Here is a 26978-nt window from a genome sequence, read left to right on the forward strand (position 1 = left end):
CTTGACAGCTGGGGGAGAGATCCTCTGCAGCCCCCCCACCCCCGAGGGCCGTGCGGGCACCTCGAGGCTTCAGACACAAGCTTTACGTTGCAGACAAGCACACACGCGTGCGTTGGGACAAGGGCACGGATTTCCAGTGGGTTTGGCCAGAAATAAAATACCCAGGAACATGCACACTCATGACACATGACAACACAGTACACCCTTTGAACAAGTTCACAGTTACTACGTTTACACGCACCAGAGATGGGGACTCGAGACTGAGAATCGGACTCAAGTCGCACAAACAGCTGACTTCAAACGTGACTTGCGACTCGACCCCAAAAGGCTTCCGACTTGACTCAGACTCGAGCTTCAAGACTCGTCAAAAACCTGTTTTCATGCAATTACTGCTTTCCAAATCTAAGCAAATACATGAATGAATTTAGATTTGAAAAGCAATAATCTCTCCTAAGTTCCTTTTTTTCTCTACTTGGCTTTGGTTTATCATGTCTGTTGCTTTGTTTTACAGTTCCTCTGGTTGCTTGTTATGTACATTTTATCTCTGTAATTTTGTGTGTCTGCATCGAGGCAGATCTTAAATCATCTGCCTTGACCGGAAAGCACTTTGGGTCAACTTGTAGCATTTTAACCCTTGTGTTGTCTTCCCCTCCAAATTGAAAATCAACACTTTTGATGCTTTTTTTTCAATGTTTGTCACTTTTTCTTTTACATTTTCAACACTACGTAACACTAACGTATTAACTTAACCACTATAGTTTTACACTTATTTTTGGAATTTATGGTCAATAAACCTCATTTATAGGAAATTATACCTAATTTTTGAGTTCGTAAAGCAGAAATTAGGAATTATTTGGACTAAAATTAAAGGAATGTGTGCTGATGGATGATCACAGACTGGAATAAACACAAGAATTAAGGGTTGACATTTTACCTAATAGATATCACCGTGAAACCTACTTTGATTACTTTCATTAAGGCAATTATTTCTTGTCTTACACGTTTTATGAAATGCTTGAATGCTTAATGTTTAAATATGCTAAGGAGGCATCATCTTATTCAATATATGCATCATTTTTGCATGACTCTTTGCGGAGAAACTCAGATTTACAGATCTGTCGATTTAAATCAACAACTCGATTAGTCGGTACAATTGGATGAGTGTTAGCCGACTAAGAATTTCTTCAATCGAACACAGCCCTAAAAATGAGAGAAATAAAATAGCCACAATGATCTACTAAAGCTCTCTCGGCAGCTCAGTACGCCACCTGTCAAAGCCGACCGCCACTTTAACAGCCACCAACATTCAGCATAAAAATAGAGCCACTGAACCCTGTGAGTGGTCTGCATGATGATGAAAGGTCCAGACATCTCACGCTGTGATACTCATCATCCAACTGCATTTAGTTTTATACCCTTCCTGACAAGCTGTTCAAAGGCCGACCTACACCAACGTGTTTCATGACAAACCCTGAGTCACGTCTGTTACAACACACTGTGGGAAATCACGTTTTAGAACATTTATATACTCTGAATGGGAACCTACAGTGTTCATCTGTTTTGTCTGACAAACGGTAAGGCCCCTTTCTCACAGATCATGCAGATTTCATACTAATTAATGCTTCAGATGATAAAGGCACTTGCAGATTATAAAGTAGTACCAAATGCAAACCATAGCTTGGTGTTCTTAAAGCGCCCATATTATGCTCATTTTCAGGTTCATAATTGTATTTTAAGGTTGTACCAGAATAGGTTTACATGGTTTAATTTTCAAAAAGAACCATATTTTTGTTGTAATGCACAGCTCTCTCACTGCTGCAGCTCCTCTTTTCACCAGGTCTCTGTTTTAGCTACAAAGTGAGACCTCTTTTCTTCTTCTGTACTATCTTTGATTGCACATGCTCAGTAGCTCAGATCGTAGATCATGTCAGCTAGCGCCATAGACAGTAAAAGAAAGGCTGTTTCTCCAACTTCAGTCAGTTCCAAGGCAGGATTAGCTGGGAGACTTCTTCTAAACCAGGGCGCACATGGAAGTAGTTCTTTTGGATATTATGGTGAATTTGTGTGTGTTGTAACAGTGCTTTGCTATTGAGAACGAGGTAGCATGCTAGTCTTATCCGCTAGCATGCTAACGGTTGTCGTTAGCCAGCTCGTTTCGGGCGTACGGGCGCACCTCTCTCTCTCTCCATGCACCGAGCTCCACCGGATCTTCTAATAACAGTGAGGCCGTTATCAACTGAGTATTGATTGATCGGTAGGCGGTGATTTTACACCGGTTGATCTCTAATCTCTAACATAGCCTGCTCCCGAGCAGGTTAGGCGTTCAGCATAAATTACCATGGCAATGTAACCCGGTAACAAGTGACCCGCCGTGGTGATAAACAAAACCCTGGGTTGAACCTGAAGTTTCCTCGGTAACCCCAAATCTTGCTAGTAGTACAGGCCTCATGTTTGAATTGTAATCAAATACTTTCACTAAGCTGGTTTACAAGATATTGAGTCAATTCATTCCAGGCTAGTGTACCAGAGTCTGGTAGGACCAGGCAAATGTACCAGAGTCTGGTAGCACCAGGCTAATGGACCAAAGTCTGGTAGGACCAGGCTAATGGACCAGAGTCTGGTAGGACCAGGCTAGTGTACCAGAGTCTGGTAGGACCAGGCTAGTGTACCAGAGTCTGGTAGGACCAGGCTAATGGACCAGAGTCTGGTAGGACCAGGCTAGTGTACCAGAGTCTGATAGGACCAGGCTAATAAAGTGCATCTTTGGATGGATGCCATAAAAACGTTTAACACTTTCTCTATAATTCTATTCAGTGCATATTCCATTTTATTTTATTTTTTAACAATCTGCATTGATCAATATACCAACTTCGTTTTTTTTTCCAGATTTCCAGAAATATTAAGCAATAAGCATCAGGCACATTTTGTTAGTTGTTGTTCCATAAACGGAGCGTGGAGGAACTTTAACACCTCCATTAGTCGCTACAATGACGCCATTGATTTAATGACACTATCGCGCTAACCGCCGAGAAATGCATCTCGGTGTGAGATGCCTCTCTTGTTTAAGATTGAGACGGGCAATGTGCAACATCCTTCGGTGTAAAATTACAGCAAGATAACTTGTGAAGTGACAGAAACTATGTCTGCCTATCAGCAACTAATTGGTATCGCCACTCGTCGTCTTCCACTGCAGCCGGGTGTCATTCTGTTTAGCTGTGCAACACAGAATAACTATTAGAGGCACACACACACACACACACACACACACACACACACACGCACGCACGCACGCACGCACGCACCCACACACACACACACACACACACACACAAATAAATACGCACACGCTGATTTGGAGGTCACATGCTGTCGACATTATCTGCACAAGTTCGGAGCTGCCTTTCTATCCTTCCTTCCAATTAATCTTTTTCGATAAACAACAAACAAGCAATGCAGCATGAAAAGGAGGAGAAAAAAGCAGTAGGAGTAGGGGGGGAAAAAAAATGGAAAAACAGAAGGGAAAAAAAAAAAAACCTTGCCAACTTTTCGGTCTGGGTAGGTTGGCCAGAAATAATTGGCTGTCAAGGATAGTGAAGGCACTGTTCTTTTTCACAGCCAGGAAGAGGAACAATACAAGGACAGTGTTGGGAGGAGGGGGGGGGGGGCAACAGGAGGACTGGGCGGAGACAGAATGGCCTGTCACCTTTGTTTCCATTAAAGCTCAACAAGCGGGCCTGCAGAAGAGCGTGCGGGTAGCTGCGGGCCCCGGCTAGAGCTAATCGAGTGGACGGAGGAGACGTGGAGGAGATGTGTTCAAGGGGGTAAGCTTTGCTTCAGAACTCGAACTTCCGATGGCGCCATTTTTGCTACAAAGGTATCACCTCCTGTTAGCATTCCACTGACCGCCATTTTTTTTTTACGTCACTTGACAGCGAATAACTTTACATCTGAAGCGTTTAAAGACTCTATTTGTCCGTTGTTTATTTCTAAAGAAACACGACAATGTATAAAAGGCTCCATTACCTTGTAGCTCACGTTATGGCTCCGTAGCAGACGTTTTTGTAAAAATAGGCTAACGATAGGGTCATAACCAAGCGACTTACTGTCGCACAGTAGAGGAATTACCGTACAGTACAGGAGAAGCTCGCAGGCAGTTTCGACTTACATTAGCTGTTTAGGTTAAATTACTAATGTTAACTAGCATGTTAGTTGGCGATAATTAGCCTGTGCTTATGTTATCTCCTTACATATACCTACACTCTCCATCTCTGTGAGACTGGGAATGATTGAGATTTCTCTTGTCACAGCTACCAACTTTCAGACACGTTGCTCACGTCACATTTACGTTGTCTCTGTCAGTTGGAGGCTGCGCAGTAAAGCAAGAGATCACCGGAAAAGTGCTTCTAATAGCCTTCACTGGTCTCCGTCCAGAGCAACGGGGTCTATTGGTCCATTATATATATGTCAACGGATTTGTTCCCGTTGGCTTGCGTTCACTCCCTGCGGGGTGAAATATGCAACCGTCCCCTCACACTGGCGGCTATTTTCTCGGATGCAAACAGGGTTTGGTGTCGTAACACAGCGGGTGGGCCTGAGAATGAGCACGGGTGAGGCTGGTGGTTTGGACACTAAGCTCACATCCATGGATGCTTACACTTATCACATCCTGCACGGTAACTGAGGTAATCAGTCAATCATACACGCAGCTTCAAAGCACGGTTACATTCAGGCAAAACATGACATTTTGAGGAAACAGTCACTGCCTTTACATGCAGTTAAAAAACCTGAATATATTTGTGTTAAGGCAACACCCCTGGTTTCTCAAACGCCATGTAAACACCTTACCCTGGCTAAATTCAGAGTTCTCCTCAGGAATACCCCGGTTACTTAAGGAGTTATAGAGGTCTGTTAACCAGGGTATTCCTGCATGTATACACCTTAACCAGAGGGAAAACTTGGCTTAAGCGTATGCACCTGATCCGTAGGTTATAACTGCCCCACCCCAAACTGCTGCAGGCGATAATTTTTCCCCCACTATGGCCACGCCAAATCCCGCCCTTCAATTGCTACCATTAGCCAAGAGTCCATGCTTACGCAAGGTAACGTAACCCGATTTGTACAGGTCCTGTCCCCTGACCAATCGGCTATCCTAACCTTAACCACTCGAGGTCAATGCCTAACCCCAACCAATCGAGCTGCTATTGAAGGGCGGGTCTTGGCGTGGCGATACTTGGGAAAGAAATGTTGCCCGCTGCAGTTGGTTTTGACCCGGAAATAGAAAAGAGCAGTTGGAAGCAACGACCCCAAAAACAACATAAGCTTTTACATTGAAACCCACTGAGGACTTCTCCTTGGCAAGTACTATCAATAAGACCCATTTCTGGGACTGAAAAGTCATCCATGATTCAGTCAAAGGTCAACCGGAAAGAAAAAAAGCCTTATTCTGACCAGTTGTACGTTGTCAGAGCGCCACCTACTTTACTACTCCCGTCATTCTTCCCCTCATGTAACAGGGAGAACTGGTAGAACCCGGTTATTCACTTAAGCGGAGTTACTGCTGTGCATGTAAATGCTGTGAATGTATTTCGGAGGGGCCAAGCTGCAGGTTTTTATTCCACCATAATCTGCAGGGGACAATGAAGTATGAGAGGCAAGAGTCTGCCACTGTGTGAAAAAGATCCTTTGGCACCTCGCTGCAAAGAGCCCTCTGAGAAATGTAGATATAGAAGTGTGAAGAACAGCTAGCAGTAAACAGGAGAAATGCCTTGGCGTGCATCCTGATAGGATTGCAGAGACATACACACACACAAATGCTGGAATACCTATACAGCACAGAAGACAACACAGGAGGATAATACACACACAGAATCCCCCCGTGCACTTAGACACATAAGCACAAACACACACAGCCTAATAAAAGTGTGGCAGAGGCTTAGCAACAAATAGGCTCTGAATTTCATATTCATGAATGCACAAACTGTACGCCTATCAGCTCAGGCAACAAAGGCAATCCTCTCTGCTGTTCCCCCTGACTCACTCACCTTCCTGCAGGTACATGACAGCCTGCGAGTAGTTCTGCAGAGCGTGGTGTGTCCTCCCCAGGCTGCCGTAGGCCAGTGTCTTGGCAGCCAAGTCGTTAGTCTGAGCCGCCACGCTCAAGTGCTGTTCCTGGAACACGACCGCCCGCTCGTAGTTTCCGAGCGACTCGTAGGTGAGGCCCAAGTTCCCGTAAGCGCGGGCCTGGCGCGTGGGGCTGCCCGCCTCCTCAGCAATCTCCAGGTCACTTTGGTGGCAGCGCAGGGCCGTCTCGTACTCTCCCATAGACTGATACACGGCGCCCAGGCCGCAGCTGGCGTCGCCCTCCAGTAGTCTGTCGCGGGTGTCACGGGCGATGGCCAGCTGGCGCTCCAGACACGAGATGGCCTGCTCGTAATTTCCCAGCTGGCTGTGCAGCGCGCCCAGTTCACCGTAGGCCTGAGCCTTGCCGCCACACTCGCCCAGCTCGTGGGCCACAACGAGCCGCTTCTCAAAGCACACCAGCGACTGCTGCAGGTTTCCCATGGCCCTGCAGGTAAACACAGAACACCAATAAGGTTAGGAGTGAGGTAAGAAAATTAACAGCCTCAAAGAAAATCATTGGCATTTTCTTTCCAAAGAGAGTTGACGTTGACAACCTGTATTCTATAGATAGAGAAAACTAAAGACAGAAAAGTGGAGTAATAGTTAATGATTAGAGAACTGGCTGACAAAACAGGGTCAGCCCTATGCTCCCACAGCCCTACGTTCCCACATTTCTAAGATTTTTCTTAAAATTAGGGCCCATTTTCCCACAGCCCTTTGGCGTCTTTATAATCAGTCGGGAAGAGAAAGAACAAGTGTGAGTAACGTTACATCCCGTTAGCAAACACACAGACATCGTAGTTTCAGAGAGACGTCAAGTAGAGACTTTAAGGTGAGAAGTCTTCTAATTACGTATTTTCAGTCTGATACAAACTGTGACTTTCTTCACTTACAAAATTACCTTTTAAACTGACCAACATCATGTGTGTAAATAATGGCTCAATTCAAACTGGATAAAAAAATGCACTTTTCCCTCCCCGTTGACTTCCATACATATTTCTTTTTCCGAGATAAGGTTCCTTGGTGGACCACGGATAGGGGAGGTTCTTCCCCTCTCTATATTAAGGTATCTTTAATGCCCACAACACTCAAAATAAATGTCTTTCTTTCTTCTATCTCATATCTAGGGGAAACTATATTCTTCATTCTTAAAGATAGACATTATTTCTCCTGTAACAGAGCACTATAAGGACGCATCAAAGCATACACATTGCAGGAGCCCTTTCATTTGGAAAGTGCCAGATCATTTCAGTTTTTGTGCAAATGAAATATAGATTTAGACGTCCAACACACTACTGATAGCTGCTGATGTGGACTGACTGATGTGAGAAATGTCTGAGCGCTGACATGAAATTTAAAATGTAGTCTGTTTGAAGAGTAACACCGTCTATCCTTTAATAAGAGATGGGTCACCTGTCAAAAGATCCTCGCTTCCATCGTCTAGTGTTTACAACACAGTGGCGTTCGTCCCATCTGGGCATTTCATTCACCTTCACAGCCTTCAAACAGACTATTCACATGCTCACGCACGCCGACAACTGCCAGATGCCGGTTCAAACCGAGCATTCAAAGAATAAAAGCCCTAAATTAATGTTGTGTGATAATGCGTAAGAGCTGTTAGAAGACGAGAGGGGGTTTTGAGCGTGATGTCTATTATTCCCCGCTGAACTCGTGCATGGCTTATACTGCTGTGTGCGATTGCTGTGGTGGCATGCAGATGACAGTGCACAATAAGAAGAAAATCATCTGCAAAATGAGGATTTCAGCGAGCCCTTCGTGTTTTATTTTGCAGTGTGGTCTCGTAGGATGCTATCGGCCCCTTTGAAGCATGAGGAGACATAGAAGGGAGAAGAGACGCGAGATGTAAGCGGTTGCCTTCGAAAATAACTGCTTCGCTCAGTTTTCAGACGGCTGTGTGCCAAAGCCTCTTTGCATACAGATAAGGCCGGGGCCACTCGGCGGCTGCTGCTGCTGAGACAGCGAGCGCCGGGCTCACATCCGAGCCTTGCTTACCACCACCAAGGTGTCTCTGAACTACGGTGGCCCTTTACAGTGAGCTAAATAATATGCAAAGTAGGATTAGTGTGTGTACTGGCTAATGCCAGTCAATACAATTATCTGTTGCTGCAACAGCTAGGGGGGAATAGATATGTTATACAAAGACTGGAAAGTATTTTTTTCTAGCAATTGGGAAAAAGTGAATTTGAAACCTGATGCCTTTCATTTAACCCAGTGGAACTGTGTAATAGAAGTTGTCCTTCAGTGCCTACATTGGTATGGAGGCACACATCCGGGTTCCCATATTCCAATGTGGCGTCTTCTATGCATTTCGTGTGAGACTGGCTGAACAGTGGAGAGCTAACTGTTATGCTGTGTTACTCATCATCAGGAAATACATGGCTGGTTGGAGCCATCAACCAGCGTCATCAATACACAACGCACGAGGAGTACACAACCGCTACTTAGGCACAGGATCATGTAAAGAAGGACCACCTGCAGGAGGTCCGTTCTCTAAGGGTTAAACCGGACTCACCTGTGTCCGTTGCCTAAGCCGCTGTAGGCCTTCTCCTGGTCCTGCATGCGGTTGAGGCTCTGGGCCACTGACAGATACTGGTCGTAGTACTTGATGGCTTCCTCAAAGTCTCCCAGAGCCTCGTAACAGTCCCCCAGGTTCCCGTAGGCCCTGCCCCTGTCCATCACCGCCTCGTTGCCACTCAGCTGCTGTAACGTGGCCAGCTGCTGCTCCAGGTAGCCAATGGCTTCCTCCATCACGCCTACATTCATTTTGGTGATGCCCATATTCCCGTAGACCTGAGCCTCCACCACAGGGTCCTTCAGCCTCCGGCCCAGCTCCAGCTGCTCCTCGTAGCTCTTGAAGGCCATGGCGTACTTCCCCAGGGCCATGTAGACGGCTGCCAGGTGACCGTGGGCTTTGCACTCCCCCGACACGTCGCCCAGCTCCTGGTACACCTCCAGCTCCTGAGTGTGGTAGCCCAGAGCTTTGTCGTACTTCTGCACAAGTCTGTAGGTGGCCCCGAGGGCGGCGTAGGCGCAGGCCTCCATCCTGCGCTCCTTAACCTGAAACAAGGTCAAATTTCATAATATCAGCATTTAGGATATGACATTTCCTATTAATATGATGACTTTTTCTAGTATATGTTGTACTGCAGTCATTGCGCAACGCATTCTCAGAAACAGGTTTGTATTGTACGAAAACGTATGCACAACAATTTGTATGATATCGTACGAAATTACAGCGAGTGTCGGCCGCTCACATGACAGTTAGGTTAAGCGGTTTTCACAATTAAATTCAGCCGACAAAAGGGGACTGTGAGCCGGGTACAGAGCACCGTGAGGTGGCGGTCGTTTTGGCTGCTGTTACAGTTCAGTTTAGTCGACAAAAGGTGACCATCAGGCAGCCTGGGAAAACCCTGACAAACTTCCGGCAAATTTCAGTCTGGCCAAGAGCACCATCAAGCCCATTTCCAATTTTTCCATCACAACCGTTGATGCGGGCTTTATACGATGACGATAGCGCAGCAACGGCAAGCAGCTTCTTGTTTACATTCAACATGACGGCTACCAAACCGCAGCAACCCATTGATGTCGCTGTCGCTGCTACGTTGGTCTGATTGGTTGAAGGACTATCCAATTTTGCCCAGAGGCATTTGAGCGGCGACCGTTGGTGACGCCGCCTTTGGAAATGAACTGTGAATGAACCTTGCCCAGACCCACTCTCAGTTACCACTGAGAAGGGTCTGGTGTCACCCAGGCTAGACCATCAGGCAGTGGAGACAGTTAAGTTCAGACTCCAAAACGACTAGTTAAGATTAGATAAAAGGTTTGGGTTAAAACACCAATCCCTTTAAGCAGTTCTCCCGGGACACAAACGCTCGTTTCCTGGGTGAAAGTCTTGTGTTTTCTCCTTAACTTCTTCCAGAACATAAACTCCGCTCCCCGGCTTGAAAGCCCTGCGTTTTAGGACCCAAACATTCACCCATTCGTGCCCTTACACTTCAGCAGTCAATGTGCTGCTGACAGTAATACATGCGTGGAATACATACAAATTCCAGTGCATTACTTTTTGTAACAATGTATAGGAATGTGTGGTTGTTTGTGGCTGTACCTGGTGAGCTAAGGCCAGTTGCTGCTCGTAAAACTGAATGGCTCCAGTCACATCTTTCTTACAGACAAAGATGTCTCCGAGGTTCCCCAGAGCTCGGAAGCGAGCCTGTGCGTTGTTGAGCGACTGTGCCAGGGACAGCAGGTATTTCTGACACTCCTCCGCCTTGGTGAAGTCTCCCAGGGCTTTGAACGCCAAGCCGAGGTTACAGTACGCCTTGGCCTGACTCAGTTTGTCGTGCAGGTCCTTGGCCAGGGCTAAGTCCTGCTCGTAGTATTTCACCGCGTCCTGGTAGTTGCCCAGACAGTAGTGGGCGTAACCCAGATTATGACAAACTTTCCCTTCGCTCTCCATGTCCTGGAGGTCCGGGGACAGGCGGAGGTACTGCTCGTAGTAGGGCACGGCCTGAGGGAACTCTCCGCGAGAGCAGTGGAAGTTGCCGAGGTTGCCCAGAGCGCGCGCCTCGCTCTGGACGTCCCGGAGCTCCCGGGCGATGTTGAGGTGGTTCTGGTAGTGTTGCAGAGCGCGGTCGTGGGCGCCCAGCGCCTGGTAAGCCACCGCCAGGTTGCCGTGGGTGGAGGCCTGCGAGGCCCGGTCGTTGACCTCCATGGAGATCTGCAGCTCCTGCCGGTGGTAGCGGACCGCCTGGTCGAAGGCTCCCAGGGCATTGTAGGCATTGCCCATGTTGCCATAGGCCCGGCCCTGAGCAGCGTAGTCGTTCAGCTCCTGAGCGATGGCCAGGTGAGTTTTGTGGAGTTTCAGTGCTGTCTCATAGTCCCCCTTCATCTGGTGGATGATGCCTGTGGAGAGAGCAGAAAGAGAGAGATAAAGAGAGAGTACATTGTTAGACCAAAGGTGCCCAAATTCTTTTAAATGAAGGGCCAAAATGTATCTAGATGGAATAATCCCTTAATTCTCATAATTCTTCGTAGATAAAGCTTATATGTGATTTAAGAGGGAAGGTCACCAGCAATGTGCTTTACACTGCCGAAAAGACGGATTAAAGTGCTCATATTATGCTCATTTTCAGGTACCTAACTGTATTTAGAGGTTGTACCAGAATAGGTTTATATGGTTTAAATTTTTATTATTTATTTTTGTTGTACTACATATTGCTGCAGCTCCTCTTTTCACCCTGTGTGTTGAGCTCTCTGTTTTAGCTACAGAGTGAGACATCTTACTTCTGTTCTATCTTTGTTGGGAGTCGCACATGCTCAGTAGCTAGGTAAGGACTACTAGCCAGTCAGAAGCAGAGTATGAGGGCGTGCCATGCTAGCAGCAAGGCGAGCATTATAACGTATGTTACAAAGGGACCACGTTGGTCTCTGAAGTAAAGGCTGGACTACAATAGAGCTGTTTGGAGCAGTTGGTGAACAGTGTTTTCTGTTGGAGATGGTAAGTCCCTTTGGGGGAACTTTGGGCTTTTTCACTTTGTAAACCTATAACATGCACAAAAAAGATATATAACACTATAAAGGAAAGGGAAAAAGCCAAAAAGCATAATATGAGCACTTTAAGTACGTTTTAGCTGCACAAAATGTAAATAGTAGTCATTATGATTAGCATTTTACAGCACTTCCAAATTAAGAGGCGAATAAGCGTGAACAGGGCAAATGCCATAGTGGGTCCAAACAAGCACTGCCAAACTTGGCCCGTGACCCCAAATTGGGCGGTCTTGATTTAGACTGTAGATTTAAGATTATTTCATGTATTAAGTTTTTTGTATTGGATGATGTCCAGCTTAGAGACAAAAATCTCAAAGGACCATGTCTTCCTGACAAATGGTTAGAGGGGTGGGGCGTTCTACTTGAGGATATTTAAGGCAAAATATTCTGAATGTCTGGAGAGGATTGCATTGAGATGCTTGCTCTCCATGCAGCATGACATAAAGACTTGATTCTTCACACCAGCGACTCTGGGATTTTTAAGAGAGCAAGGAGAATTTCTTCAACAAGAGCAACAGGAGGAACTTAAAGACCCATTCAAAGGGAAATTGTAATTGAGTAAAATTCAAGTGCCTAGTCAGCTCTTCATGTACAAAACAAGTCATATGGTTGTTAAAATATGCTCTCCAAGCCATCTGTTCTCTGCTTACACAACACGCTCTCCCACACAATTATGGTCATTAAAATGGAGCGTAATCAAACACAGTTATTACAACACCAAAATAGAATCTTTTGATTGTCTAAGCTGTCTTTGATGATCGCGTCTTAGAGGGATTTTATCTAAATCAACAACTTTTCCACAGGGTTGGAAATGGTAATGTGGGAACAAGGAGGAAAAGACAGAGGAAGTGAGAGTGTGAAGAGCTGACGGAAAGCTCAGCAAACAACTTATAAAAAAATAAAAAATAAAGAAGAAAAGGAATTAAGTGTGAAGAAACAATAAATAATGTACAAGCCGGTGCATGGAGCGTAATACCTCTGATAAAATACTATCCTCTGAAAAATAATAGCTTTACCTCCACAGCCAGGCAGCCATCTGGCACGCATGCACGCACACACACACACACACACACACACACACACACACACACACACACACACACACACACACACACACACACACACACGCAGAGATGCACACAGACAAACACAGACGCACACACACACAGATACACAGACGCACAGACACACAGACGCACAGACACATGCACGCACTGACGCAGACACACAGACACATGCACAGACGCACACACAGACACATGCACAGACGCATGCGCACACACACACGCGCACACACACACAAATGTGCAGCCACACCCACAAGCTCACACAAATACTGACTAATCCACAGCAGAGAGTAAAGAGACATCTGAGCATATCTAGCGTCTATCTCTCCTCCTTCCCTCCGAGACTCGCTACAATCTCTCTTTTTGCATTGTCACCCAGCATCCAGTGATGATAATTTAGAGTGGCAAAGATTAATCGATCAGTTGTCAACTATTAAATTAATCGCCAGCTATTTTGATAAATCGGATAATCGGTTTGAGTCATTTTGTACGAAAAAAAGTAAAAGGTTCTCTGATGTCAGCTTGTTAAATGTGAATATTGTTCTAGTTTCTTCTCTGCTCTGTGACAGGAAACTGAATCTCTTTAATGAAAATAATCTACGGATTAATCGACAATGTAAAGAATCGTTAGTTGCAGCCCTACCTTGATATGAAACGAGATATCGTCTTAGATTTTGATTTTGGATATCGTAATATCGTGCTATGGCATACGTGTCGTCTTTACCTGGTATTAAAGGCTGCATTACAGTGACGTGATACCATCACTTCACTTTAACCCTAACCACATTTTTGTAGATTTTCCCGCTTTTTTGTCTTTTTGATACTTTTTTTTCAATGTTTTTATGCTTTTTATCTCTTTCGTCGTAGTCTGACGCATTTTTCTACTTTTTTAAAAAAATTTTATTGCATTTTGTGACATTTTTTTCAACATTTTTGACGCTTTTTTAAAATGTTTTGTCGCTTTTTTAGATTCTATTTTGAATCTTACTGTTCTCCAACTGTTTTTATTATTGTCATATTATATCGTCATATCATTACTGTCATCATTCTGTTACCAAAAGAGCAAATCGCTTATCACGTGAAGGTCACTTCACTGATAATAAATAAAATGCTTCACCCACCAGCGTGGCCACTGTTGCTGTGCTGCGTCAGCACGGAGACTAATGGGCTGCTGGGACACCAGGGATGGAAAACGGCCAGAACCGGTGGTGGGAACCAGAGGCGGAGATGGGGCTCTGTGGCTTGTGGTGAGTTTGTGATGGTGCCGCCGGGATTAGTTACCTGCCATGTGTGTTTTCCCATTCATTTCATGCGAAACCTGCCACAGCGTGGGCCCGAACGCAGGCTGCATAAACAGTGGGACTGAAACTAAACAGACTGCTCAAACGACTGCAGAAGTTAAACGTTAGATGTGGCTACGCACTCAGATGTTGGCTCAATTTTAAAAACTCAGCACATTAGGCCAATGAGAATGGAGTAAAAAAAAAAAAAAAGCTTTGGCGCCTCTGCAGTGTGAGCCACTGGGTTGGTTGGATCCATTACCACTAGGGCTGCAACTAGCGATTATTTGCATTACTGATTAATCTGCCTGTATTATTTTCCTTCCTCCGTTTGGTCTAAAAAGAAGAAAATTGTCAAAAATATCCTTCCTAGTATCTCCAGGGCGCCTTTTCATAAAATAATCAGAATCAGAAAGGGTTTTTATTGCCAAGTACGTTTTTTAACACATACAAGGAATTTGTTTTGGTGTTGTTGGTGCACATCACACATTCTCTGTAATAAACAATATAAGTATAGGCATAAACAATATAAGTATAAGTATATGTAAACAGTATATATTAAATTAAAAATAAAGATAGAAATAAAATAAAATAAACAAAGAGCAAAGGACTTTGATTATCAAAATAATTGGCGATTATTTTTCTGTCGATCGACTAATCGATCAGTGGACTAATCGTTGCAGCTCTAATTACCAGGTATGCATATTTATACATACTGTACATGCATACATACATTTGTAGCTTAGTGGACATGGAAAGAAATTGTGAAAATGCATCATCAGTATTTCACTTTAAATCAAGTCTAAAGAGGAGAGTAGTTTCAAACCTGCCTAAAAACATCATCAAAAGATCCTCTGCCTACTTAATTCAGACCATGACTCAGCACGCAGCAGGCACCCACTGACAAATCAACCCTGATTTGCTGTTTGTTTGCCGGTTGGTGTTGTCAGGTGAAAGCGATACAACCTGAACTGACCTCGTGATCGTCAGGTCAGCGCCCTGAGGATTTGGGATGCTCGACGTATCGCAGAGGGGAACGCGCAGAGAGAGAGAAGCAGCGCTGGAAAGTAATGCAGCAAGAATTCAGACTGCAAATGAGAGGAATCCTTGTGGATCTTTGGACTTTGTACAGTAAAAATGCAGCAACAGTGCCTTTAGATGGGGGATGCTCTATTCAAAGCTACATGCACCATTTTTCAAGACATTTGATAAAAGAATACCTAAAAATTTTACAACATTTGGGAAAAACATGATAGTTGTATTATCCTATTTTTTCCGACGTTTGGTGCTTTTTTTGGCCGCTTTTTTTCTCCAACATATTTTTGACATTTTTCAACTCTTATTTTTTTACTTCTTACATTTTTATAGCTTTTTCCGATGTTTTTCAAAACATTTTTGTCAGTTTTTACAGCTTTTTTCATCTTTCTGAGGTATTTTTTAAAACATTTTTAAAACATTGTTGTTAATTTCTTCCGCTTTTTTGTCTTTTTGACAATTATTTCTATGTTTTTAAGTTTTCGAAGCATTTTTTGATTTTTTTTAAAAACATTTTTATTGTATTTTGTGAAGCTTTTTTCAACATTTTGTATGCCTTTTTTTCAAAGTTTGTTGCTTTTTTAGATTCTATTTTGTATCTTACTGTTCTCCAACTGTTTATTATTTATTATTTTCATATTATATCATCATACCCTCACTGTCATTCTGTTAGCAGAAGACAAGAAATGTTGAGTTTTTTCACTCACCACTGTCTGATGTTTCTATTTTTAAGACACAGAACATAGGTAGAGTCGCTCCATTGATTTGCAGGTCCACTCAGAGAGACTGAGAGGAAATGACTCAAAGATTCGGGGCTGGAGCACCAGAAGCCGACCCCTTGGCTCCGCCCCCTTGGCTCCGCCCCTGTCAGCTGGGAGTCTTTTCTACAAGTGAAAGCATGTTAAGATTCACAGCAGGCTCTCGTTGGAAGAGCACTGACAGCTCTCGCCACAAAGTCACTCCCAAGGTTATGCGTTCCCCAATGGAGGCTGATCTTACTTTGGATGTAATGCCTACTGATGTATTACCAGCAATCATGTTCCATGCTGCAGGCTAAAAATGGATCTGGGGCTCAGCGATGGTCAGAGGGGTGGAAGAGGAAGAGAAAGAGGCTGGGGGTCTGTGGCCAGGTTTGAGTTTCGGGCTCGGAAGCCTTAGGCTATGCCTGCAGCCACACTAGGAGCAAGACATTTATCTCTGCCCCCCCGCCCCCACCTCCACATATGGTAAAAGGATTATGGAAGCCTCTGAGAATGGAATCCAGCAGGATAGTAAATAAAACCATACCAAACACTGTTAAACACTGCTGAATCACAAATATTTGGAATTAGAACAGTGGTCAATTGGTCACAAACGTTGTCCAAATCAAAATGACCTCACTCGGATTCAGTAAGTGTTAACATCTGAGTCTGTGGTGCACTTTATAGAGCTCAACAGTGTGGTTCTGGAATAAAAAAATACAAAAAACGTCTCCATAAGGATTTTGATTATCAGCCATAATGTCTAAACCATCCGACGCAGACTGACCCCGAGCTGCGAGACTGCGAAACAAAGCGTTCCCGCTCCTGTAGAAGCCACAAGTCCGTATGAAATCATGGAATCATGATGAATCATTATGAAATCATCCTTGTTTTTAAGTAAAAAAAACACGTTTTATTTGCGATGTCGGAGAAGTACCACACCACCCACAACCCTAAGCGGAACGGCGACATCTCTGATTGGTGGAGCTCGCTGGGCTGCTACCACTGAAGTCTACGCTTGTCTTGTAGCTTTTGCCTTTTTAAAAATGTGTTTTTGCGCCGAAATGTTTGTTTTACGGTAATATCATAGCTGGTTGGCTTTGGTTCCAGGCTTAAAACTCTTCCTACGTAGAAGCATTTTCTGAAAGAAAATCACTTCTGGAACACCAGAGCCGTCCAAAAAGTGGGCGGTCACTGTTGATCTCTATGCTCTCGACTTTAAAGGAGAAATCCGGCGCAAAATGAACCTAGGGGTTAATAACACATGGGTACCGAGTCGACCGTTCTCTGGGACATGTTTTCATGCTAATCTAATGTGACTAGTTTTAGCGCAAACCGCTAATTAGCTTATAACGCTAGTCGTCGGGGCAGAGGGTAAAGTAAAAAGAAATCTCTTTTTCTACACCACTAACAAGGCTCAAAATAGCACCACACTTCCATGGTAGCATAATGAGGGTCCCTACATGTAAACACAAGCATTGAGAACTTTGTAAGTGTACGACAGTTTATTAAAAAGATAGACAGTACCGTTACATACAAGCAGGCGCCATCTTGGGAAAAACAGTCACGACCAGTCGAATGCCATGTAACCAGCAGTGTTGGGGAAAGTAACTTCTAAAAAGTAGTGTCTGCTCGTTACTCGTTACTTCTTGAAAAAAGTAATCCGTTATTTTACTTAGTTACCCCCCTATGGAAAGTAACTTTTTACTTTACTCGTTACTTTTACGTTACTTTTAAAAGCAGGCGTCTCTGGCAGACACTGAAGTTAATTATACAAAAACTATCTTTGACCATAAAGTCAATCTCTGGTTTATCAGTGAAGTGCCTGACCTCCACTGCAGACTGGATTCTCTACTCACAGAGTGACGGCGGATTAATTATTAACGAGTCCAGCGCGGGTGAATGCACATCAGCAGGTCATTGGCGTTACACGGTGTTAGTGTATACTACGTAATGTCTGTATCGAGTCTTACCGGGCTCCGTGCATTGTCGTAGACACTGGTAACCAGTAACCAGACGTTCGTCGTTCGACTGGTCATGAAAACATGTCCCAGAGAACGGTCGACTCGGTACCCATGTGTTATTAACCCCTAGGTTCATTTTGCGCCGGATTCATAGAGAGCATAGAGATCAACAGTGACCGCCCACTTTTTGGATGGCTCTGGTGTTCCAGAAGTGATTTTCTTTCAGAAAATGCTTCTACGTAGGAAGAGTTTTAAGCCTTGAACCAAAGCCAACCAGCTATGAGATTACCGTAAAACAAACATTTCCTCGCAAAAATAAATTTTTAAAAAGGCAAAAGCTACAAGACGAGCGTAGACTTCAGTGGTAGCAGCCCAGCGAGCTCCACCAATCAGAAATGTCGCTGTTCCGCTTAATGTTGTGGGTGGTGTGGTACTTCTCCACGAACCAAAAGCCAACCAGCTACGGGATGACCGTAAAAAACATTTGATTTGGCGCAAAAACCCTTTTTTTAAAAAGGCAAAAGCGACAAGACTGTGTAACAGAAACGAGCGCCGACTTCAGTGGTAGCAGCCCGTCATATAGCCGTTTGGGGGTTCATTTCCATGGTAACTGCGAGCTCCGCTGATCAGAGACGACGCTGTTCCAGCTTAGAATTGTGGGTGGTGTAGTACTTCTCCATGACATCGCAAATAAAAATAATGTTTTTCTTAAAAACGAGGGTGATTTCATACAGACTTGTGGCTTCTACAGGAGGACTTGTCCTTTAATATCTTAAATATGCCTCAATTATTTCTCTTTTGTGCACAGCTGGAGACGATGACTGTGGAAAAGAAACCAGGACAAAGCACACAACACATCATTCAAATACATTCACACAGAGCCCGATCCCCTCCAACCAAAGACATTAAAAGCATGACAATGTGCTGTCACTTTCCATTACACAGCTGGCTGTACAGAGAGGGATCTGCAGCGGTGATGACTTTGAGGGATGGTGTCTTGTTCGGAGTAAATCACTGTGTCATTCTCCCAGCGAGCTATGGAGGTCCAGAGTGCCGCTGCCGCTGACTGCAGACAGCTAAGAGGATTTCACCGACAATGCTGCTGCTGCTTCTGCTGCCACTGGGCTAGCGCGATACTGGGAATAGAGCAGGGATGACCAGCCTGAGCCCAAAATAATAACTGGGGCGTGTTCCTCATTTGTATTTAAGAACGAGGTCAACATTGTAATTCACATTCAGTGTTTTGAGAAGTTTGAACCAGAACAGGATGCTGGAATTTGTGAGCGTTTGTGGAAAATGTTGATGCATATTCAGGCCTTCGGCTGGAGGAGATTGGCATGTGTAAAATACCACGAGAGGGAAGTCAATCTCTGTACCGAAATTCCATCAAACTGAGCGGATCCCTGAATAATTTTTATTCTACCAGAGCGAGCATATTTAGATTAGTACTTCCGAGAACAATTTCTAGGCAATTTTGTCACTGAGATTTAGTCTTAATGGATGCAACGTATTTGCGGTATCATGCTTCATTATGGTGCTTTGAAAATGCAGAAAAAAAATACATATTTGGGCTCATTTCTCTTCTTACACAAAAGTAAGTCTTTATACTATACTGATCTGGAGATATTAACTATGACACAAAGTGCGTAATTTGTTGTCGTATACGACTTCATCGACCCCATTAAGTGAGCTGTCAGAATTGTACGATATACAATAGTGTATCAGAACAGTGGGAAAACCAATGCACTCTTGTGTTAAAGTTAAAAATGCTGCAAATGCATAGCCACAGTCACCCTGAAGAAGGCCTGTGTGCTGCAACGAGTTGGTGCGTATATTTTTTACCTTTTGCTATGCATTAGCTGCATCAATAAAGCTTTTTTCTTTAACAAGAGTGCCTTGGTTTTGGAGCTGCTCTGAGACGTTTGCGACCCAATGCACCAAATAACAATTGGTTACTTTTCGTCGCCGACTTGAGCTTCTAAAGTTACCGGAAGTCATTCATTTTCAACGGAAGCTGGCTTCTCTCAGCTCCAAGGAGCGTTTTGGGCGTTTTGAGCATTTTGAGCGACCAGAGCATCAATCGGAAAGTTGAAAGTAGGTCAACTTTATGGTAATGAGCTATGACGCGGTTCAGCGGCAAACGCCAGCAACCAATCGGAATATGCTCGTCCTTCGCGCTGGCTGATTCCGGAGAAACATACGATGTAAACTTTCAATCCTACCAAAACGTTAGTTTCGAGAAATTGGAGGAAAAGCTCATAATGACCGTTGCTGGATTCCCCTATCGTTTATGCTATGAGGTTGTTTGCGTCTAGGGACCGGTTAACGTTACCTGCCGGTCACATCGTCTCTAAACACTAGAGCTGGGCAATATATCGATATTATATCGATATAGAAGAAGAAGAAGAATAGCCTTTATTGTCATTGCACTGTGAAGGTACAACGAAATTTAGGGTGCTCTCACAGAGCCACCCTTGCACCACAAAAAAAATAAAAAACAACAAGAAAATATATTGTTATATGAGACTAGATATCGTCTGAGATTTTGGATATCGTAATATGGCATAAGTGTCTTTTCCTGGTTTTAAAGGCTGCATTACAGTAAAGTGATGTCATTTTCTGAACTTACCAGATTGTTCTAGCTGTTCTATTATTTGCCTTTACCCACTTAGACATTATATCCACATTACTGATGATTATTTATCTAAAATCTCATTGTGTAAATATTTTGTGAAAGCACCAATACTACAAGTCAACACTACAATATCGTTGTGGTATCGATATCGAGGTATTTTGTCAAAAATACCGTGATATTTGATTTTCTCCATATCGCCCAACCCTACTAAACAGTCCGCTCACGGTGAAGTCCTGCACGGGTCAACAGCTGGCGGCTAACGAGCGAGCTAACTGCTAACAGACACCACTGAATACAAATTCTGTCATTATATATGTAATTTATTAAAGATTTCCAGTGTCAGTGTATTGGCCGAGCAGTGGCTGCTTGTGCTTTTTCTTCAATCGTGAACACGATCGAACATTGAATGCTGCTTATAGCTCAAGTTGGCGGTGGTGTATACGTACAGTTAGACTTATTTTTCGACCACAACCAAAAAAGTACAATATCCTGCCTGGGTCTGCCGGAGCCGGGACGGGGTGGGCTTAATGTAGCAAATCCTCTCATGCAGATGCAGATATCCTCTACAATCTGACTGACAGACAGACAGCAAGGAGAAAGATTTAAAAAAAAAAAGGTAAAAAGAGTATGGATAGACGGACGCGTGCTGCAGGGGTGGTCTGCCAACAGAAACACAGAGCTCTGTCCCCCACCCCCTTTCTAGCCCCTCCCCTGTGCTCATGCTGACCCTGGTCCAAACCAACTGTCCACACGCCATGACATCTGATTCCTCCCACCACGTCATCCAACAATGTTCACTCTCAACATCTTTTGCACTGCACACAATCACCTTCTCCGTTTAGGGACCGGATCACATTTCATGCTGAATTTGCAGATGTGCTTAACTCAGCGCACAGTCGCTTAATGCTAAGGAATGCTACAGCTCTTTTGTTTCACTTAACAGCTCTGTAGTGAGTGGGATAATAACTGCATACAGCGAGCTAAACTTTAGTGTAAGCTCAAAGTCTAGGAGTGTGTTTGGCAGGACCTCTAGTCCATTTTCATGGCATGGTCCTCCGTCAGGAGATTGAAGGAGGCCATGCAGGGGGAGGCAGGGAGCGTCTGCTGCTTTTATAACAAACTAAAACTTTGGGGCCGGCTAGCAAAGATCTCTCCAGGACAGTAACTGTAACAGTAAGACTGGCATCCAAGAAATCCCACCAACTTTCCTTCCATCCCCCTCTCTCTCCGTTTGCAAGAATAACATTGACTCAAGGTATTTACCCAGAAGTGTGTTTTTACGATGATGGACGTATTACCCAAACTGGATTTGCTTGACTTCATAACGTTACTGTCAACATTATGGAAAGGATCCCTATGTAAAATCCTTTTTGTTTAACCAGAAACAGCTCTGAAATCACTGTCACCAAACTCCACCAGACTCCATGTAAATAATCAGGACTTTTAGCGTGTATAGAGCCAACATATTTCCACCAGACTCCATGTAAATAATCAGGACTTTTAGCGTGTATAGAACCAGCATATCTCTACCAGACTCCATGTAAATAATCAGGACTTTTAGCGTGTATAGAGCCAGCATATCTCCACCAGACTCCATGTAAATAATCAGGACTTTTAGCGTGTATAGAGCCAGCATATCTCCACCAGACTCCATGTAAATAATCAGGACTTTTAGCGTGTATAGAGCCAGCATATTTCCACCATACTCCATGTAAATAATCAGGACTTTTAGCGTGTATAGAGCCAGCATATCTCCACATGTAAATGGGTGAATTAAGGGCTTATTTCAACCAAACCAGAGTGGCAATTGTTGGAACAGTGGAAAGATGAACCAAGACGGCTATTGATAGTTTTATTTAGTTTCTGTCCACTTTGAATATAAGTGTGTTTTATGATGCTAAAATTCCTGATTATTTACATGGAGTCTGGTGGAGATATGCTGGCTCTATACACGCTAAAAGTCCTGATTATTTACATGGAGTCTGGTGGAGATATGCTGGCTCTATACACGCTAAAAGTCCTGATTATTTACATGGAGTCTGGTGGAGTTTGGTGATGGTGATTTCGGGGCTGTTTCATGTTAAACAAAAAGGATCTTACTCTTTAATAAAAGGTCTATCTCTGTAGGGATCCTTTCCATAATGTTGTCAGACACTTAGAAAAATAATCTGAGTCTGTCAGCGGCAAAAACACAACTTTGACGTAAATTGAAGATGCGCATTTGCCCATTAATGTTACATTGCAGTTTATTTCGTTGCTGTCTCGCTTAATACTGGACCAATTTCAAAGATTGTTTTTCCCACCATTCAATTCTCACTTAAACACAAAAATATAAAAAAATATAAAAATAGGGTCCAGGTTAAAAAAACAAACCCTTTAATGGAGAGCTGAAGATGTCACCGATCTCAGATAAATGCACTTTTTTATGTATTCGTTAGGCTCTTTCCCTGTCTGCAGCCTTTCATTCATCCTGTCTGGGCCATTAGGCTCGCTAAATTCCTCTCTAAATTCAGCTCTCTCCGGCTCCCGTTCCTGGTCAGACTAATAATATATCTACAATCAGTGCTGTTTCCGAAAGGCTTAGGCACAAAACTGAATAATCTCCATGCCTCGAGGCAAGTCTGGTCGCTGTCTGCCGTTTGTCCCTGATGTGGGCAGTCTGAGATCAGTTTGGAAAAGGATTCATGTTGATGCAACTATTGCGGTTATGATGATGATGATGATGATGATGATGATGATGTACACAGGGTTAAAGGGTAACTATCATTTTTTTCAACCTGGACCCTATGTTTTTGTGTCTAAGTGACTGAACACTCTTGTCCAGTATTCAGCAACGTAAAGTAATTCCGCACATTGTAATCAAAACAATACACATACGATTGTGTACTACCCAAGGTTATGTTTATTAAATGAAGCCCAAAATATGTCGCCGACTAGAAATCGCTAGTATCAGCTCTATAGCCCTAGCTAATGTCAACGTTAGGTAGCTGCTAGCTAATGTTAACGTTAAGTAACCTAACCTGAACCCTGCCAACATTACATTACATGTCATTTAGCTGACGCTTTTATGCAAAGCGACTTAAAATTAAGTGCTTTCAACTCTGAAGGTTCAAAATCCAGACAACAAGTAGTTAGTGCAAGTACATTAGCTTTAAATAAGCAAAGCTACAAAAAGCCATGTCAAAGTGCAGGTTCAAGATTTTTCTTTTTTTTATGTTTCTCCGAGGTGTAGTCTGAAGAGATGTGTTTTTAGCCAACGGCACAATGTTCAGCCAGCCAGCTTTGACGGTGTGCCAAATGTCATTATTTGTATCATCAGACGCACAAATCTGCTGTACATAAACGTAACTAAACCGACTTTCACTCAATCACGGTTTATATGGATGATGACTTTGCCTGGAACGCTACCAAGTCGTGACTTGAAGTCGTAACTTACGGGCTAAAGATTGTGTCTGGAACGCAGCAAAATATTCGGCAACGTTACCTCTTCAGCGTTTAGCTTAGGGCTGTGTCATGGACCGACGGAGACCAGTGAAGGATATTAGAAGCACTTTCCCGGTGATCTCTTGCTTTACTGAGCAGCCTCCAACTGAGAGAGACAACGTAGATGTGACGTGAGCAACCTGTCTGAAAGTGTGAAGTCTTCTGGTAGCTGTGCCGAGAGAAATCGCAATCATTCCCAATCTTACAGAGACCGAGAGCGTAGGTATATGTAAGGAGATAACATAGACACAAGCTAATTACTGATCACTAACATGCTAGTTAACATTAGTAATTAAACCTAAACAGATAATGGAAGTCCAAACTGCCTGTGAGCTTCTCCTGTACTATACGGTAATTCCTCTACTGTGTGACAGTAAGTCTCGTGGTTATGACCCAATCGTTAGCCTATTTTTATAAAAGCGTCTGCTACGGAGCCATAACGTGAGCTACAAGGTAATGGAGCCTTTTATACATTGTCGTGTTTCTTTAGAAATAAACAACGGACAAATAGTCTTTAAACGCTTCAGATGTAAAGTTATTCGCTGTCAAAGTGACGTCAAAATGTATGCCAGTCAGTGGAATGCTAACGGGAAGTGATCTCTTTGTAGCGTCAAAATGGCGCCATAGGAGGTTCAAGTTCTGAAGCGAAGCTAACCCATTTGGCTCTAGCTAGAGACGGTTTAGAACCGAGACCCCCCCCCAACTCAGAGTAGTTTCCTGTATCTGTGTCACGTGGGCTCGGCCACGGCCACGCCTCTTTAGGAGACCAGCGGCAGGTCTTCAGTGTTTGATTCCAACGGGAGAAATGAACGTGAATACAGATTATGAGCAAAATAAATATTGGAGCCATTCTTCACTAGCCACTTATCTCCAGAATGGACACATCAGGAGAAAATGAACTAAGTCTGAGACGTGTTTCTGTCTCAGGACCAAACTCTCGCGAGATCTGGCAACACAGAGACGCTAACGTCAGCTAACGTTCGTGAACGCCCTGACAAATCTACTCTCCGTGCTGCTAAATATGTCTTTTAGCTGTGTAAATATTGAACGTTAGAAAAAGAACATATTAATAAGTTATTTAAATATAACTTTTCATCCATCCACACAACGTTCACTACACGTTCAAACGAGGCCACGCCCCTTTAGGAGACAGGAAATACCCATTTTTTCATACCATTCATCTTTAATATAGAACACAAGTGTCAAACTCAAGGCCCGACTAGTTGTGCACTACACCAAAAAAAATCAGGAAACTGATTTTCATACTGTAATTATGCGATTAAACGTGCAGAATTTGACAGATTTGCCAACTTTGAAACACAGAATTCCCTGCAGAAGCAGAGAGTTTTCTAATATTCAGGCTGTGAAACAGGTTGTGGTGAGTCGGCCGGGTGGCAGCTGCTTTTAAAAGCTGTTTTGCTGACTTTTTTAGGGTTTTATGTCGACCAAATTGTATGGGAGAAAGCTATATGAGACATGCAATAATACAAAGTTAATTGACTTTTTTTTGCTATGTAAAAGCATGTCAATAAACTCAACATGTCTGGCCCTTACTGTGATCATCATTTCCAGTGTGGCCCTTAGTGACATTGAGTTTGACATCCCTGTTATAGAGGATCTTTGCTCTAGTTGTTGACAATGTTCACATGATTTAACACATAACGTGTTTAACTGACAGCACTAGTATATACATTGCAAAACGGGAGAGTTTTTTGGTACTAGTGTTGGCGAACAGAAGTAGAGATGTTCCGAAACCGATACCAGTATCGGAAAAGCCTCCGAATCCGCCTAAAATGCTGTTATCGGTCTCAACGAGTTTATGCACCGATCTGATACCACGTAACTTACCCCCAGTAGAAAATCTACTTTAAAGTTCTTCATTTATGTTCTTTTCCCATTATGACTCGCTGTCAAACTGGATAATAAAAGAAAGTTCTGTGGCGTATTTTAAACCTTGACAATAGCTTCTTGAAATGAACATCTTATAATACTGTTCTGAGGGTTTTATTGCTTGTGTAACATTTGTCTGGGAGCCTTATTTATTATGTATGTATTTATTTTATCATTGTTCCTAACTTTAATTGAACTGTCATTGCCTAAGCCCTTGTGTGTTGTCGCTGACATACTCCTGTCTGCTGTTTTATGTGTAAATTGTCGTTTTTTTTTTGGTCTGTAGGCTGCATTGCATTGCCCTTTGGGGTAAATAAAGTTGTTTGAACCTGAACTAGTGTATATTTTAGTGGTGTTGTCAACGTGATATGCAGGTATATGCAGTATACCCACTAAGAAAGCTCCAGGATTTCCATATACCCACTTAAAAATGCCCAATGACACGCAACAACATACTTTCCATTATATTTTTGACATCATTTGAATTGTCATCTGTGTTCTTTTTCTTCGCATAGGCTAAATAAAGGGATTTCCACTGTAAATTGGTGCATTAAAGCGTATCCAAATGCAGATTCTGGCCTATATACCGTATACCCACTACAATACATTAGACTACACCACTGACTATATGCCGCCAAAGCCAGACTATTAAAAATACAATCCACCATGCTTAGTGATGTGGTGTGACATTGTTAACGGTCAAACATGTTACTAAAGCTGGTCATCAGATGCCTGGACCCCCGAGCAGATTTCCACGACTGATTTAACTGGAATGTAGATTCCTGCGCTCGTTCTCACATGACCCCTTGAATGGAAAAAAGGGGATTTAGCATGAAAGGATCTGAAACTAATTAAATACAGAAGTCATGTCCTGATTTTTTCGGAACGCGGAGAGCATTGCAGTGCACGTTGTCTGACTGTGTGTTGTTGTGTTGTTGTGTGAACTCTTACTCCTGTTGTTTTCCTCTTTTTGTTGCTTTGTTTTTGGGAGCGTCAGCAGAACGCGTTCCCCCCGGAGACGCCGGGAAAAGGAAGTGGGGAAAAAAAAATAAAAAATAATAATAAGCTTAATTAGGACTGTTACCTCCAGCTCTTCTCGCTGATGGAGTCGACATTTCAGGTGACTTCTGGGAGACATGTGGTCAAACCAAGGGCCTAGGTTTTGTATGTGTGTGAATGTGGGTAGGTGTGTGTGT

General features: G+C 43.5%; 1 protein-coding gene across 4 annotated transcripts in view; it reads right to left on the reverse strand.

Annotated features, from left to right (window-relative positions):
• Positions 1–26978, reverse strand: part of LOC114555278 (tetratricopeptide repeat protein 28) — a 386074-nt gene that overhangs the window by 46844 nt on the left and 312252 nt on the right. For all 4 annotated transcript variants that reach the window (XM_028577569.1, XM_028577568.1, XM_028577566.1 and 1 more), the window contains 3 exons: positions 10247–11043; positions 8654–9198; positions 6042–6565 (listed from right to left, as the gene is read on the reverse strand). In XM_028577569.1, coding sequence (XP_028433370.1) covers positions 6042–6565; positions 8654–9198; positions 10247–11043 — 1866 coding nt within the window. The remainder of the gene's footprint in view (positions 1–6041; positions 6566–8653; positions 9199–10246; positions 11044–26978) is intronic.

Source organism: Perca flavescens, chromosome 5, assembly GCF_004354835.1.
Source record: "Perca flavescens isolate YP-PL-M2 chromosome 5, PFLA_1.0, whole genome shotgun sequence".
In the NCBI taxonomy this organism is placed as follows: Eukaryota; Metazoa; Chordata; class Actinopteri; order Perciformes; family Percidae; genus Perca; species Perca flavescens.